Source organism: Panthera uncia (genome assembly GCF_023721935.1).
Source record: "Panthera uncia isolate 11264 chromosome B3 unlocalized genomic scaffold, Puncia_PCG_1.0 HiC_scaffold_1, whole genome shotgun sequence".
NCBI lineage: Eukaryota > Metazoa > Chordata > Mammalia > Carnivora > Felidae > Panthera > Panthera uncia.
The window spans coordinates 35,586,250-35,600,067 of record NW_026057582.1 but is presented as its reverse complement, the minus strand read 5'-3'; the positions used below and the strand labels follow the sequence as shown (position 1 = coordinate 35,600,067).

Here is a 13,818-nt window from a genome sequence, read left to right as displayed (position 1 = left end):
AATAAATTTAAGTCCTAGGAACTATGCTTTTGCTTCCATTCTTTGTTCTCGTAATATTATGCTGGCCTAGTACCCCAAGCCATGAAATTCTGACCTAAGAATTATGTTGTATCTTGTAGAGCAGTCAACTTGTAATATTATTTTTCTTGAGTTTTGTCTTTTTCTGTGTGGCAGTGGTGAAATAGGGCCTTCTAAACCTCTGGAGAAGTGAGATCTGAATTTGGAGAGGACATGGGGAAGAATCAATCTTCAACAGATAATCTTTAAGTCCAGACCCAGGAATATCAGATCTGAAGTGACACCATCTTTTCTGTCTTCCTGACAAACCTCATCAATCCCAAAGGTTCCAGTTTCAAGGATCCAAGAAAACTCAGTAAAGATCACTTTGGAATCACTTTGCTGTGACAAAATTGATTCACGGTGACTCTCCTAGTATTTGTGGAAAATCTGCTAAAGTAACAGAATATTCATATGGCATCAGTGGTTAAAGCTACACTAAAATGAGACTTTATATGCTAATTATCTTCCATGGTCCCTTCTAAAATAAAAGGGGTTGCTAGGCTACTATAAATATATTATAAAGAGATAATAACGTATCTGTGTAAACACATATAATCCTAAAATTAAAATAATCTCAATCACAGTTTACATATTATGAAATGCAGTTAGACAATTAAAAAAATTACACTCCAAAATCTACAGTTTAGAGTATAAATAAAGAGATGTGGGTACAGAGAAAAAAACAATGAGACCAATTTTTTAACAAGAAAAGATAATCTACTTTTTACTCGTTGTAATGTAACATTTGCCCTTCCTCCTTTTTCACTGTATATACTCGTCACAAACTTGATTATTAATATTAATGAAGCTCCCTTTAAGCCTGTTAACTCAAAGGAAAACCAAAGTGGTTATTACTTCAATAGATTTTCATAAATCACAGACAACAAAAAGAATGTATCTTAAGACACATTATTTTCTTCTGAATTTAGCAATATAACCTAATAAGGTAGAATGAGTTTCTGTTAAATATTTATTCTCAGTATTAACATATAATACCATATTTCTCAGCTTTCAAATTTCAAGATAAAATTTAACTAAGTATTGAGTGAAACGATTGATGTGTTTAAAAAAAAAAACAAAACAAAACACCTTTCACCGGGAAATGAAATGTTTGAGGAGATTTTAACTTGGCTTCAAATACTTTGTTTTATATATATATATATATATATATATATATGCTCATACACACATTTCTTAACCATATGAATCTTACAGCCATACTATTTCCTTATTGTGAGATACTCATAGTTTTATTTTTGTTTAACTGTCTATCCAATTCATTATTTATTATTATTGTTTCTTATGCAATATCCTGATGTTATATATTTCCAGAAATGCTTATTTTGCTTTTATGCCTATTTCTTCAAATGTTTTAGTAAAGAATTACACAAAGAAATCTAACTTAGAGTATATATAATAGTATATGCAAAAGTTAAGTCATTTAAAATCTCTAGCTATAAAGTGGGATGATAACTTGAATATTCCTTCTAATAATTAGACTAACAAAAACTTAGATAAAATTAATTAGAATGAAAGTTAATTAGAATGTGGTAGTGGGTATAGGGGCCTGAAGGGATAGGAGAAATAAAGACTTCGAGTTCATACGAATTCAACTGCTTTAAGAGAAATAAGTTTAGACAAGTGTTAGATTCTAAAAAACAAAAACAAAGTAAAAAACTATAGCTAATCTCTTGGGAAGCATATGAACCTGCAGACTTATAACAAGTAGGAAACAGACAAGATAAAAGATTACCTGTAATTAAAGGTGCCAGATCGATACAGTAGAGACTCAACAAATAATGACTGTAGAAGTAGATTTAGAAAAGAAATATGGCTTAAATTTTGACTGTACTAAACTATAACTGTAATGAATTACAATAATTATAAGTGATATAAATGCATTCTATAATGTGATTATTTTCTGTATGTTAGTATGAAATGGAGTTACTGAGTTACATGGAAAATTTTTGTTACATATCTTAATCCGTTGCTTTTACCTAATAAAATTTCCTCCTCTATGTTCAGAAGTTAAACTGTCTGTATATTACTTTTATTTATACAGTATTTCTTCAACCTGGCTCTTTTACAGAATTACTTGTCTGAAAAATTATTATCAACCCCATCCATTCCCTAATACAAAAATAATAAAATATCGGAGACGGCTAATTATTGTGTTCCTGAGCAGCTTAAGAAGTGCACAAAGCAGGGACACCGGGCTCGCTCAGTCTGTAGAGCATGCGACTCTTGAGCTCAAGGTTGTGAGTTAGAGCCCCAGGTTGCAGGTAGAGATTACTTAAAATCAAAAAAAAAAAAAAAAAAAAACATGCAAAGCAAAACTACAAAAAGTTCTTATTGCCAAATCCTGGATTATTTTATATAGAATGATTAGAAAAGTACTATCTTATGGAAAACACAGGTGGCAAAAAATCAATTAGGTTTCTTCATAATATAAAAAGGAATAACAGGGGCGCCTGGGTGGCTTGGTCGGTTGAGCGTCCAACTCTTGATTTCGGCCCAGGTCATGATCCCACGGTCATGGGATGGAGCTCCTCACTGAGCATGGAGCCTGCTTACAATTCTCTCTTTCTCCCTCTGCCCTTCTCCCCGCTCGTGCTCTCTCTCTCCCTAAAATAAAAAAAGAAATAATCATTTATAAAAAAATGCACTGACATAGTATTTAGTTCTTTCAGAGGGTTAATTTTCAAAATGACAATTTATTCAGAGAAATAACTTCCTTACCAATATAATTCATTTTGTCTATGTTCAGCTTAAGAGATGAAAGTTGCACCCATTCCCCCAAAGTGATCAGCAAAGTGTATTCTCTTCATTGCAGTCCAGTTCCCAAAGATGATTGCCATAATTGCACAGAATCTAGTTAAGTATTAACAATTACGACAATATTGGGTCAGACTATTCCACAAGATTCTATCCTCAAAGCTAGCACTGTACAGAACTGAAGTAAGGCCCAGTTAGTGTTATTGTCACAGATTCACTTCTTTTCTGGAAAAGACTCTCTTCCAGGTGCAGGTCTTAGCTTTCCATACCAGGACGTGTCCTCCTCCAGACCACAGTGTATCTGCAGTTTAATTGTAACTTTTAAAGACTCAGGTTTTTAAGACTAAAAGAGCAAATGGTGAAATTTTTCCTATAGTGACAGGTGATTGGATAAAAATTTGGGGACAGGGTACTTCCAATGAAGTATAAAATGGAAGTATTTATAGAGATTTTGTTTTGTTTTTTAATGTTTATTTATTCTTGAGAGAGGGAGAGAGACATAGGGCAAGCAGGGGAGGGGCAGAGAGAGAGACAGAGACAGAGACAGAGACAGAGAGAGAGAGAGAGACAGAATCTGAAGCAGGCTCCAGGCTCCAAGCTGTCAGCTCAAACTCAAACTTCCCAAAACCGTGAGGTCATGACCTGAGCCGAAGTCAGACTGAGCCACCCAGGCACCCCTATAGAGATCTTAAATAACCAGTTCAGCTCCACTTTGCTCGTAGGCCCTCAAATTACAGGCTGCTACTTACTACACTTTCTCTTCAGGCCAACATTAGCTCCTCAAAACAATCCACAACCTTTATGAAAGTTGTGTCTGGGTAGGGATTGAGAGGATTCCAGAAAATCCATAAGCTCCCCCCCCCCCCCCCGGTAATTCTGGAAAAATTTCTTCTTATTCAGTCTCCTTAGGGCAGGCCTGACTACCCAGGTACATAGTTCTAGACTTAATCTTACCCATCTTTGTATCTCTAGTACAAGTATTTTCAGATGTGAATTTGTTTCAATTTTTGGTCCTGGTAGTATTATTTAGTACAGAAATGTAAGAGAGAGGCAGAGAATCTTCTTCTTATATGGGAAAAAAAATGAAGTTATTATTTCCCAGTTTTTGGTTAAATAATGTGCCTCAGGCCGCTCTTCATAAACACTGAGCTAGTGAATCACTACTGTGTTCCAGGTATTCTTCTGGGTGGTGGGGATTATTAATTAGAGGGTTTGACATATGTTGACATATGTTTTTCCAGACTGTGTAGAATTTCAGTTTTTGGATTTTAAAAATATTTGAAACACCCCAGTATTTATAATCTGCCAAAGAGATTTTTCCCTTGTTGAAAATCAGGAATGATTTCTATGTAAATAGTAAACTACCAAACTTTGTTTCAATTGACTGTTAATAGTCAAGCTTTAAAAATCCTTGTAAAATTACAGGAAAATTTAGAAAAATTATTGACAATCCTACCATCTAGAGATAATCAATTTTGATTCATTTTCAATATATGTAAGATTATCCTACATACAGAATAGGCTACAAAAGTCTTAGATCTTATTTTCCCGTTTAACTATATCAGGAACATTTTCCTATGTCATTACAAATTCTTGTACACAATTTTATGGTTACGTAATAATTCATCATAGGAATGTATTACACTTCATGTAATCATTTTCTTATTGTCAGATATTTAAGCCATTTCCTTTTTATTATTGTTGTTATTACAAATAATATGCCTGTATGTTCTATTATTTCCTTAAGATTAACCCTACAAAGAGTAATGCTAAATGAAGGGTATGATCATATTTAAGGTAAAGAAAAAAATCTTGTCACATTGCCCTCCAGAAAGAGTGTACTAATTTATATTCCCACCAGCAGCATTTACCTGTTTGGCTGCACCAATGCTGGCATTGATGAATATTATTTGATTATAAATTTGCAAATTTGATCATTTTTAATGGGTTACATTTTAAATGAATTATGAGCCACAATCATCAAAGAGAAAGGAACAAATTTAAAAAATCAATACAAGTAAGGAACAATATAAAAATTCCGAGAACAGTCAATATATGACAATGTTCTAGGACTACAAATGTTTATTTCATATAAAATCAAAATGCAAACACTACGTCTATTTGGGAAAAACTCAGATGCCATTTCAAGTATAAAACATAGGGACATCCAGCTGGTTCAGCTGGTAGAGCATGTGATTTGATCACAGGGACCTGAGTTCAAGCCCCATGTTGGGAGTAGAATTTACTTGAAAAAAAGTATAAAACATCGATATACTAGGTAAGAAGAGCAGAAAAAGTATATATAAATACTGAAAATACAGATAAAACTGCTATTGTAGTTTTGGAAAGCAGTGTTAAAGATGAATGTGGAGTTAGACTGCAGGATTTATTTATAATAACTATGCATAGAGTATATAGTTACTATACAAAAGAACCTCTCTCTTCCTGAAGCTTCAATTTTAGTGCTTGTAAGAACTAGCATGTTTATTTTTTGCAGCCTTGCTTTGCTTGAAGGAAGTGTATGAGGGCTGTCTGAACACGAGAGATCTGATGAGTTTGTTTCTCACTGTTCTTTCTGCTTTCACAGTTGTAGCTGAGATCCTGTCTCTAAATCACACTGTATCATCAGTTCTACAAAGAATTTGTATTGCTTTCCAGCCCCCTAATTCCCCTCTCCCCTTTTAATTACATAAAAGGCAAAAATTTCCAAGAATAAAATCAAGAGGTCTGTACTCACAATTCAAGGCAACTTTAATAGAAACTTTTTGGTTTTATTTTGTTTCCCTAATATTTTCTTTAAAAGGTTTCCTAGTCCCAAATCAACTTCTTTCATAGAAAAAGAGATGGGAATTGTGGTTAAAACCAGTGTCCTATGTAACCAATGAGACTAACAAATAGCAAATGTATTTTTTAAAATTGGAAATGACATACACAAGTAGATAAAAGAAAGGAATATTCATTGATTTTATAGGGTTCTGTCAGCATTACTTTTTGGTCACGGATAGCTATGTGTGTTTTGTTTTGTTTTGTTTTGTTTTGTTTTGTTTTGGCAAAAACTCCTCTCCAGCATTGTCTCACCCAAATCTGAAAGGGGCTCTATACTACCAGCCTCCTTCAAAACCTGGATCCCCCTTCCCATGGCCTCAGGAAAAAAATCATGACAGGTAAAGCTCCTAAATGTATCCCGTCCATCCGAAGAGACTATTTGGTGCTTGTGTCCCTCTTCTTATAGAGACACTAATCTTCTGTCCAGAACTTGTATTTGCCTCAGCACAGCTGCTCAAAACTCCGCCCATGCCACAACGCATGGAAAGAAGGCCCTCCCTCCTTTCTTTGCTGGCAAACTTGAGCGCCTGGCTCAGCGGTGTCATCGCTTCCAGGAAGCCCTCACCAACACACCCTGCGCTGTTCGGATGTTCCCCTACTTTGTGTTCCCATAGCACTTCTCTCAAATTACGTTTATCTTTTTATTAGAGCCTTAACTTCATAAAAACAGCCCATTTCATTTGTCTTTTTACTCTCACATAATAGGTATCTGTTAAAGCTCGTTGAATGTCTCCAGCTTTCCCCCCTAATGTGAAGTGTTACCGCTGTTTTCGTGACAGCAATTTGGTTACTGTCTTCCTTCGAGAGTCCAAATATAGGGGTCTGCTTCTACCTCCTATCAGCTGGTGCCAGATAGTACTTCCAGACCCATTCTCAAATTCCTCTTAAACATAATAGAATGAATTACATTCCTTTTTCATCTACCTACTCTGAGGGTTTAGGTCTCTAATGTAACGTCAGCATAGCTAAAGATAACAATTTCAGTTGAGCTGGGTCATAAACAAAACTCGGTCATAAACACCAGCGCAAGCTCATGCTGGGGATGAGAGAATCTTGGGGGGCGTCAGCCTAAGTTACTTAGTGGTGCTTCAACGTGCAGGTTTTGATTAATTTATAGATTTTTCCAGTGAAGAACTCAAATTGGGGAATAAAGCACTTAAAACGGAAAATAAGGAAAGCAGTGGAGAGAACCGGGAGACGAAATCAGGGAGCTCTAAGAGGCAGGACAAGCAGGAAAAATGGAGAGCGAGGTGGAGAAAGTTTAAACCCTGGGAGGACGACTCGCAGCCGCTTCCCGATCTCCAATTGCGCAGGCCGCCCGCGCGCGGGCAGAAAAACCGTCGGCCTCTCAGGTCGCACCGGCGGGCTACTGCTGTCCCGCCCGCTAGGCGGTTTTTATCGAGCGCTCACACCCACAGAGACGCTGCGAAGCACGCGAAGTAAAATTCCAGGAGGCCGACGTCCCGTCTCAGGAACTTCAAAGTCATTTCTTTTTGTCCCCGCCGGAGGAAGCCGCCCTCACGCCCAGGCCACGCCAACTCCCAGTCCCTTCCGTTTGAACTGCGCAGGAGGAAAAAAAAAAACCAAACCCGGCTCTGGACCTAGTTTCTTAGAGCAACCAACTCCGAAGGAACTGCCCCCACCCCAGCGTGTTAGATTGGTTGGAATACTCGGCTTTGAGACGCATTTAAAGTCTTAGGAACTGAGCGAGGCGCTCAGGTGGCTCTGCTCTCCCGGCTCCGCTTCCGCGTCTCCTCCTTGCGCCACGCCCCAGCTTTCCCTTCCCCACCCACTCGGGAGTCCGAGCTGCTCATTGGTTGCATGCCCTGCCAATCCAGCGGACGTTGACGAATCCCGCCTTAGGAAAGGCAAAGAACGAACTAAAGCGCCTACACCTGGCCGGGGGGCGCGAGCCTAACGCTCCTAAGCTGGTGGCTGCGCGCGTGGAAGGGCTGCTGGAGGCCGCTGGGGAGACCCGGTGCGGGGGCTTCATTTGCATAACGGCCGCCCCCGCCTCTGAGCGCCGGCCGGGGTCCCGCCCCTCACCCAACTAGAAATCTGTTGGGCTACGGACGGGTCACTCCGACCCAGGCAAGCCTGTGGCGGGCGGTCCTGGGAGCCGATTGGCTCCGGTAGTTTCCAGAAGGCGGCAGGGAGGCGGCTATAAGAGCAGGCAGCCGAGCAAGGGGAGTGGGAGACGGTGTCTGCGCTCGCGGTGTCTAGTGCGAGGCGACCGTTAGTTGACGCCGCAGGTTTTCTGTCCTAGGTGTTGTCGCCTAACGTCGCTTGCCTTTCAGTCAGGATGTCTGCCCGCGGCCCGGCTATCGGCATCGACCTGGGCACCACCTACTCGTGCGTGGGGGTCTTCCAACATGGCAAGGTGGAGATCATCGCCAACGACCAGGGCAACCGCACCACCCCCAGCTACGTGGCCTTCACCGACACCGAGCGCCTCATCGGCGACGCCGCCAAGAACCAGGTGGCCATGAATCCCACCAACACCATCTTCGACGCCAAGAGGCTGATCGGACGGAAGTTCGAGGACTCCACGGTGCAGTCGGACATGAAACATTGGCCGTTCAGGGTGGTGAGCGAGGGAGGAAAGCCCAAAGTGCAGGTGGAGTACAAGGGAGAGATCAAGACCTTCTTCCCGGAGGAGATCTCCTCCATGGTCCTCACTAAGATGAAGGAGATCGCCGAAGCCTACCTGGGAGGCAAGGTGCAGAGCGCGGTCATCACGGTCCCGGCCTATTTCAATGACTCGCAGCGCCAGGCCACCAAGGACGCGGGCACCATCACGGGCCTCAACGTGCTGCGCATCATTAATGAGCCCACCGCGGCGGCCATTGCCTACGGCCTGGACAAGAAGGGCTGCGCCGGCGGCGAGAAGAACGTGCTCATCTTTGACCTGGGCGGCGGCACCTTCGACGTGTCCATCCTGACCATCGAGGACGGCATCTTCGAAGTGAAGTCCACGGCCGGCGACACCCACCTGGGCGGCGAGGACTTCGACAACCGCATGGTGAGCCACCTGGCGGAGGAGTTCAAGCGCAAGCACAAGAAGGACATTGGGCCCAACAAGCGCGCTGTGCGGCGACTGCGTACCGCCTGCGAGCGCGCCAAGCGCACCTTGAGCTCGTCTACGCAGGCGAGCATTGAGATCGACTCGCTGTACGAGGGCGTGGACTTCTACACGTCCATCACCCGCGCCCGCTTCGAGGAGCTCAACGCTGACCTGTTCCGCGGAACCCTGGAGCCGGTGGAGAAGGCGCTGCGTGACGCCAAGCTAGACAAAGGCCAGATCCAGGAGATCGTGCTGGTGGGCGGCTCCACCCGCATCCCCAAGATCCAGAAGCTGCTGCAGGATTTCTTCAACGGCAAGGAGCTGAACAAGAGCATCAACCCCGACGAGGCGGTGGCCTACGGGGCCGCGGTGCAGGCGGCCATTCTCATCGGGGACAAGTCAGAGAACGTGCAGGACCTCCTGCTGCTCGACGTGACCCCGTTGTCCCTGGGCATTGAGACGGCTGGCGGCGTCATGACCCCGCTCATCAAGAGAAACACCACGATCCCTACCAAGCAGACGCAGACCTTCACCACCTACTCTGACAACCAGAGCAGCGTGCTGGTGCAGGTGTACGAGGGCGAACGGGCCATGACCAAGGACAATAACCTGCTGGGCAAGTTCGACCTGACCGGGATTCCCCCCGCGCCCCGCGGGGTCCCCCAGATCGAGGTAACCTTCGACATCGACGCCAACGGCATCCTCAACGTCACCGCCGCTGACAAGAGCACCGGTAAAGAAAACAAAATCACCATTACCAACGACAAGGGTCGTCTGAGCAAGGACGACATTGACCGGATGGTGCAGGAAGCGGAGCGGTACAAGTCGGAAGATGAGGCCAATCGTGACCGGGTCGCCGCCAAAAATGCGGTAGAGTCCTATACCTACAACATCAAGCAGACGGTGGAAGACGAGAAGCTGAGGGGCAAGATTAGCGAGCAGGACAAAAACAAGATCCTCGACAAGTGTCAGGAGGTGATCAACTGGCTCGACAGAAACCAGATGGCGGAGAAAGATGAGTATGAACACAAGCAGAAAGAGCTCGAAAGAGTGTGCAACCCCATCATCAGCAAACTTTACCAAGGCGGTCCTGGCGGCGGCGGCAGCGGCGGCGGTTCTGGAGCCTCCGGGGGACCGACCATCGAGGAAGTGGACTAAGCTTTCACTCGAGTCAGCGTAAACCTCTTTTCCTTTCTCTTTTTTTTCTTCTGTTTCTTTCCCCCCTTTGAAATGCCTTTGTGCCAAGTCTGAGGTCTGTTGCTGGAAGTCTTTAGCCCGTGTATGCATATAAAAGGAAGGGTGCAACAACTTAGTTTAATTATAAAAGGTTAGTTCTACAGTTTGATTTTTAAAACCTTTATTTGAGGTTTCTCTTTAACGCATTTTGGGTGTTTGCTGACTTGAGCATTTTTGAGTAGCTTAGTTTGTGCATGGAGATTTATTTGAAATGAGAAACCTGAAGTTTGCACACAAGTTCCGTGGAAGCTTGGTAACAATAAAACATATAGAAGCTTGAATTGTTTATTTTTATGTACTACTTTAAGATTAAAATGAGCGTTTAGTAACGTTAAGGACAGGCATACTTTTTGCAAACAAATGCATAAATACAAATTTAAAGTAAAGCTGAAATCGATGTCAAAATTACTGTCTTGGAGTTTTTACTTTTCCCTTCTTACAGTTTTAAACATGTTGGTCTTTAGGAGATTAGTATGAGGTGAAGTGTGTCTAAGTCAGTCTTGTCTAATTCTCAGATGAGATTCCTGCTTTGAATTACCAATAATTTAAGAGGAGAAGATCTGGGTAAACTTTCTCCCTCCTTTTAATAAAGAAACCAGACAGGTCTGGTGTACCCAGTGTATCCAGACTCCTTAGGCTTGGCTTAAGTGTTCAAGTAAAAATCCACCGGAATATTCCAGCAGAATACAAACTATATTCTGGGGTTAAGTATAAAGTAAACACTGGGGCAGGAGTTGTCCTCTGACAATAGCCTTAGTATGGAACAAGTTGCTTTTTGTGCATGCAGGTGCCTGAAACAAGAGCCAGCAGAGCAAACTTCAAAGCCACTTAATATTAGAGTCCAATGTAGTCAAACTTGTTTTTAACCTTAATTTTCTAGTGAAACAGCTTAACTTGTGAGCTAATAAGGCTGTGTTTTCAATAGTTACCGTTACTTGGGGGATAGAGGGAGATAAAGATTTTTTTTTTTTTTCTGATTTGAGAATCCTAATGCTTTTGCAATACCTGCCTTAACTCACTAGAATAGAGTTCTTTTCTAAAAGAGAAAAGTGCAAGATAGTCCTGTGTTTTGTTAATACACAACATATCCATTTTCTCATATATTTGATTTGAGATTGTTACAGATAAGAATATTGTAACCCTTTGGGATCCACTATCCTGGGCTTAAGCTTTAAAATCCACATCCGTAGGAGAAGGGGGTTCACGTTTGTATTTTTTAGCGGAATGACACTTCTGCTTTGTTCTGATTTACTCTCTTTAAGGGGAACTTGGGAGACATTCTGTAAATCTGATTGGAAAGCACAGTTAACCTAATGTGTTCATCACATATAGACACTTCGATATCTCTTTTCAAGTGATGTAGATTTGCTCCATGTTGTTCATAAGATAACAGTGAATTATAGAAGCTACGTTTTTAGTAGTGGACCCTTCTGTGTCATGTGGAGAGATTAATATTTTAAATAATATAAAAACTAGAGAACAAATTAGCCTAAAAATGTTGAGCTTTATAATAAGCCTGACCTACAAGAGCTGACTCGTATGTACATTAAGTTTTATTTTTTAATTTTTTCAGCAAAGTCATTTGAGTGGATGGGAGTGAAATAAAAAGGCAATATTGAAATTGTCTCAAAATAAACTTAAAAAATATTTAAGGAAATTGCTCTTTACACTGAAAAGCTGGTAACTCAGGTATTTTAATGCTAATGCCACATTGGTGGAAAGTTTTCAGCAAAGAGGCATTAAGAGTGTTTAATTAACTACAGATAGCATCACATAAATATTTGACAAATTACCTTAGTACTAACAGAATCAGGTGAATACTAGCATTAGAGTGATGTTTAACATGAATTTTTTCCAACATAATGCTCATTCTATTAACCTTTTCTTAGTCCTTTATTTGTTGAAAGCACTTATCCCTTGCTCTAACTTCAAAATATAATGGAATCTTTCTGTAAGTGCAAAAGGGCAATTTGGTAATAGTATGTTTCATTTTAGACCTTTCTTTAGAAATTAGTTTCTAAAGTATCAGAGAAAATGACCAATGGTAGTCTCTTTGACTATCCTATGGCGTGGCCTCTGGTAACTTGCCATAACACAAATATCAGTATGCAGATACTGCATTTTCTGTTATTCTGAAAAGTAATTTGCAAAACCCCCAGCCTTCTTGAGTGTTTTTAATTTTGTCTTCTCAAATTTATCTAGATCTGAATATTGCAAAGATAAAGGCACCAAACTAGCCATTCAGTGTTTCCATGGGTCATTTGAAACCGGTAACTGGATAACTCCTGGGAACTCCTTAGCAGATGTTAGATCAGCCATAGTCAAATGACAATGGAAAAAGTACTTGATGTTGGATGAGGCTAAATTACAGTTTAAGGAATAATTAGCATCACTTCAACTTGAAAGTAGTGTTACACTAGGGACTAGTCATGTCTAAGGCTAATGCAGTACATACAGAATGCTAAGGGATTAAAAACATTTCTCAGATGGGCACTTAAATCCTTACCTGAATGTCTGACTAATACAGTTCCTGTTTTGAGGCAGTAAGTCTAAACACCTGTCAAAATAAGACCTAGCAGGTTGTTTACAGGATTTGAGACCCAGAAATTTCACAACAAGCTTACTCTAAATTTCTTATTGCATTAGTTTGATGTGTATAGTGGTAATTAATGGTTGTTCATGAGGAGATTTTTTTTTTTTAAGTTTATTTTTGAGGAGGGGTGGAGGGGCAGAGAGAGAGAATTCCAAGTAGGCTCCATGCTCATCACAAAGCTTGAGGAGAGGCTGGATCCCACGACCGACCACGAGATCAAAACCCTGAGATCACAACCTGAGCTGAAATCAAGAGTCGGATGCTTAACCAACTGAGCCACCCAGGCACCCTCATGAGGAGGTATTAATGCTGCTCACATCTTTAAACTTAGCATGCATAATAGGATATTTACTGTATCACCTGTATGATATATCAGGGAGACTTAATGAGAATTTCTTTATCCTATGAATTGAATGTAGTTTATCATGTGCTGTGAGGCATATTCCCCTTGATTTTGAACACTGGAATTAAAGTTTTAAAGAATCTCAAATCCATACATCACAAGACAATTGCTAAGTAAGGCAATATGTATGTTTAGGTTAAGGAACAACAACCTAAACCTAGTTTAGGTTAGGTTAAGGAATATTCAGTTGCTTCTGTATAATGTCTAAATAGAAATGAGAAAACGGTTTTGAAGGGTTATCCTTAAGCATTAAAATTAGATACAGAAAAGTTGATACATTCCTTAAAAATTATGGATCTTAGAAAAAGAGCCCAATATTTATTCTTGAGATAGCTCTCGGAATACTTCAGGGTATATGCATTTCTGAGATTTAATAGGGTGATGTTTAGTGTTGAAATGTCTTTCCCTTAGAACAAATTAAGAAGCCATAGGTTCTTTTCCTCTTTCAGTTTAGGTTGTTTGTGAATTGAAGATTGAGGAAATAAGCAGCCAAAAATGGAGTTGATCTTCAAATACTGGAATTGCTATTTTCTTACATGTTAGTTTTTATTTAATGTCTATTTTTGAGAGAGAGCATGCCAGCACAAGTGGAAGAGGGGCAGAAAGAGAGAGAGAGACAGAATCTGAAGCAGTCTCCAGGCTCTGAGCTGTCAGTGCAGAGCCCAAGGCGGAGCTCAAACAAACTGTGAGATCATGACCTCAGCTGAAGTTGGATGCTTAACCAACTGAGCCACCCAGGTGTCCCAAAAATCTTTTTTTTTTTTTTTTTTTTTTTAGAGGAAGGGAGAGGGGCAGAAGGAGAGAGGGAGAATCCTAAGCAGGCTCCATACTCAGTGCAGAGCCCAAATTGGGGCTCGATCC

The 13,818-nt window shown here is 41.0% G+C and overlaps 2 protein-coding genes and 1 non-coding gene across 3 annotated transcripts in view; 2 read left to right on the top strand and 1 right to left on the bottom strand.

Moving 5' to 3' along the window:
• The window catches only part of ZBTB1 (zinc finger and BTB domain containing 1), a 28,187-nt gene extending 25,792 nt beyond the window's left edge, over positions 1 to 2,395 (top strand). Inside the window, exon 3 of the mRNA XM_049611463.1 lies at positions 175 to 2,395. Coding sequence (XP_049467420.1) covers positions 175 to 211 — 37 coding nt within the window. The 3' untranslated portion in view covers positions 212 to 2,395. The remainder of the gene's footprint in view (positions 1 to 174) is intronic.
• Positions 2,396 to 2,859: 464 nt separating this feature from the next.
• On the bottom strand, positions 2,860 to 2,928 carry LOC125910645 (small nucleolar RNA SNORD2). Its single transcript, XR_007454138.1, has one exon. It is a non-coding gene; the product is annotated as a small nucleolar RNA SNORD2 (small nucleolar RNA).
• A 4,735-nt stretch (positions 2,929 to 7,663) lies between these two features.
• Positions 7,664 to 10,242, top strand: HSPA2 (heat shock protein family A (Hsp70) member 2). Its single transcript, XM_049611464.1, has one exon. It carries the CDS (start codon positions 7,964 to 7,966, stop codon positions 9,881 to 9,883), a length of 1,920 nt encoding a protein of 639 aa, XP_049467421.1. The 5' UTR covers positions 7,664 to 7,963; the 3' UTR covers positions 9,884 to 10,242.
• The last annotated feature ends 3,576 nt before the right edge of the window (positions 10,243 to 13,818 follow it).

Excerpts from the sequence above, each read along its gene's own strand:
- HSPA2 (XM_049611464.1), top strand. The coding sequence starts at position 7,964 with ATGTCTGCCCGCGGCCCGGCTATCGGCATCGACCTGGGCACCACCTAC.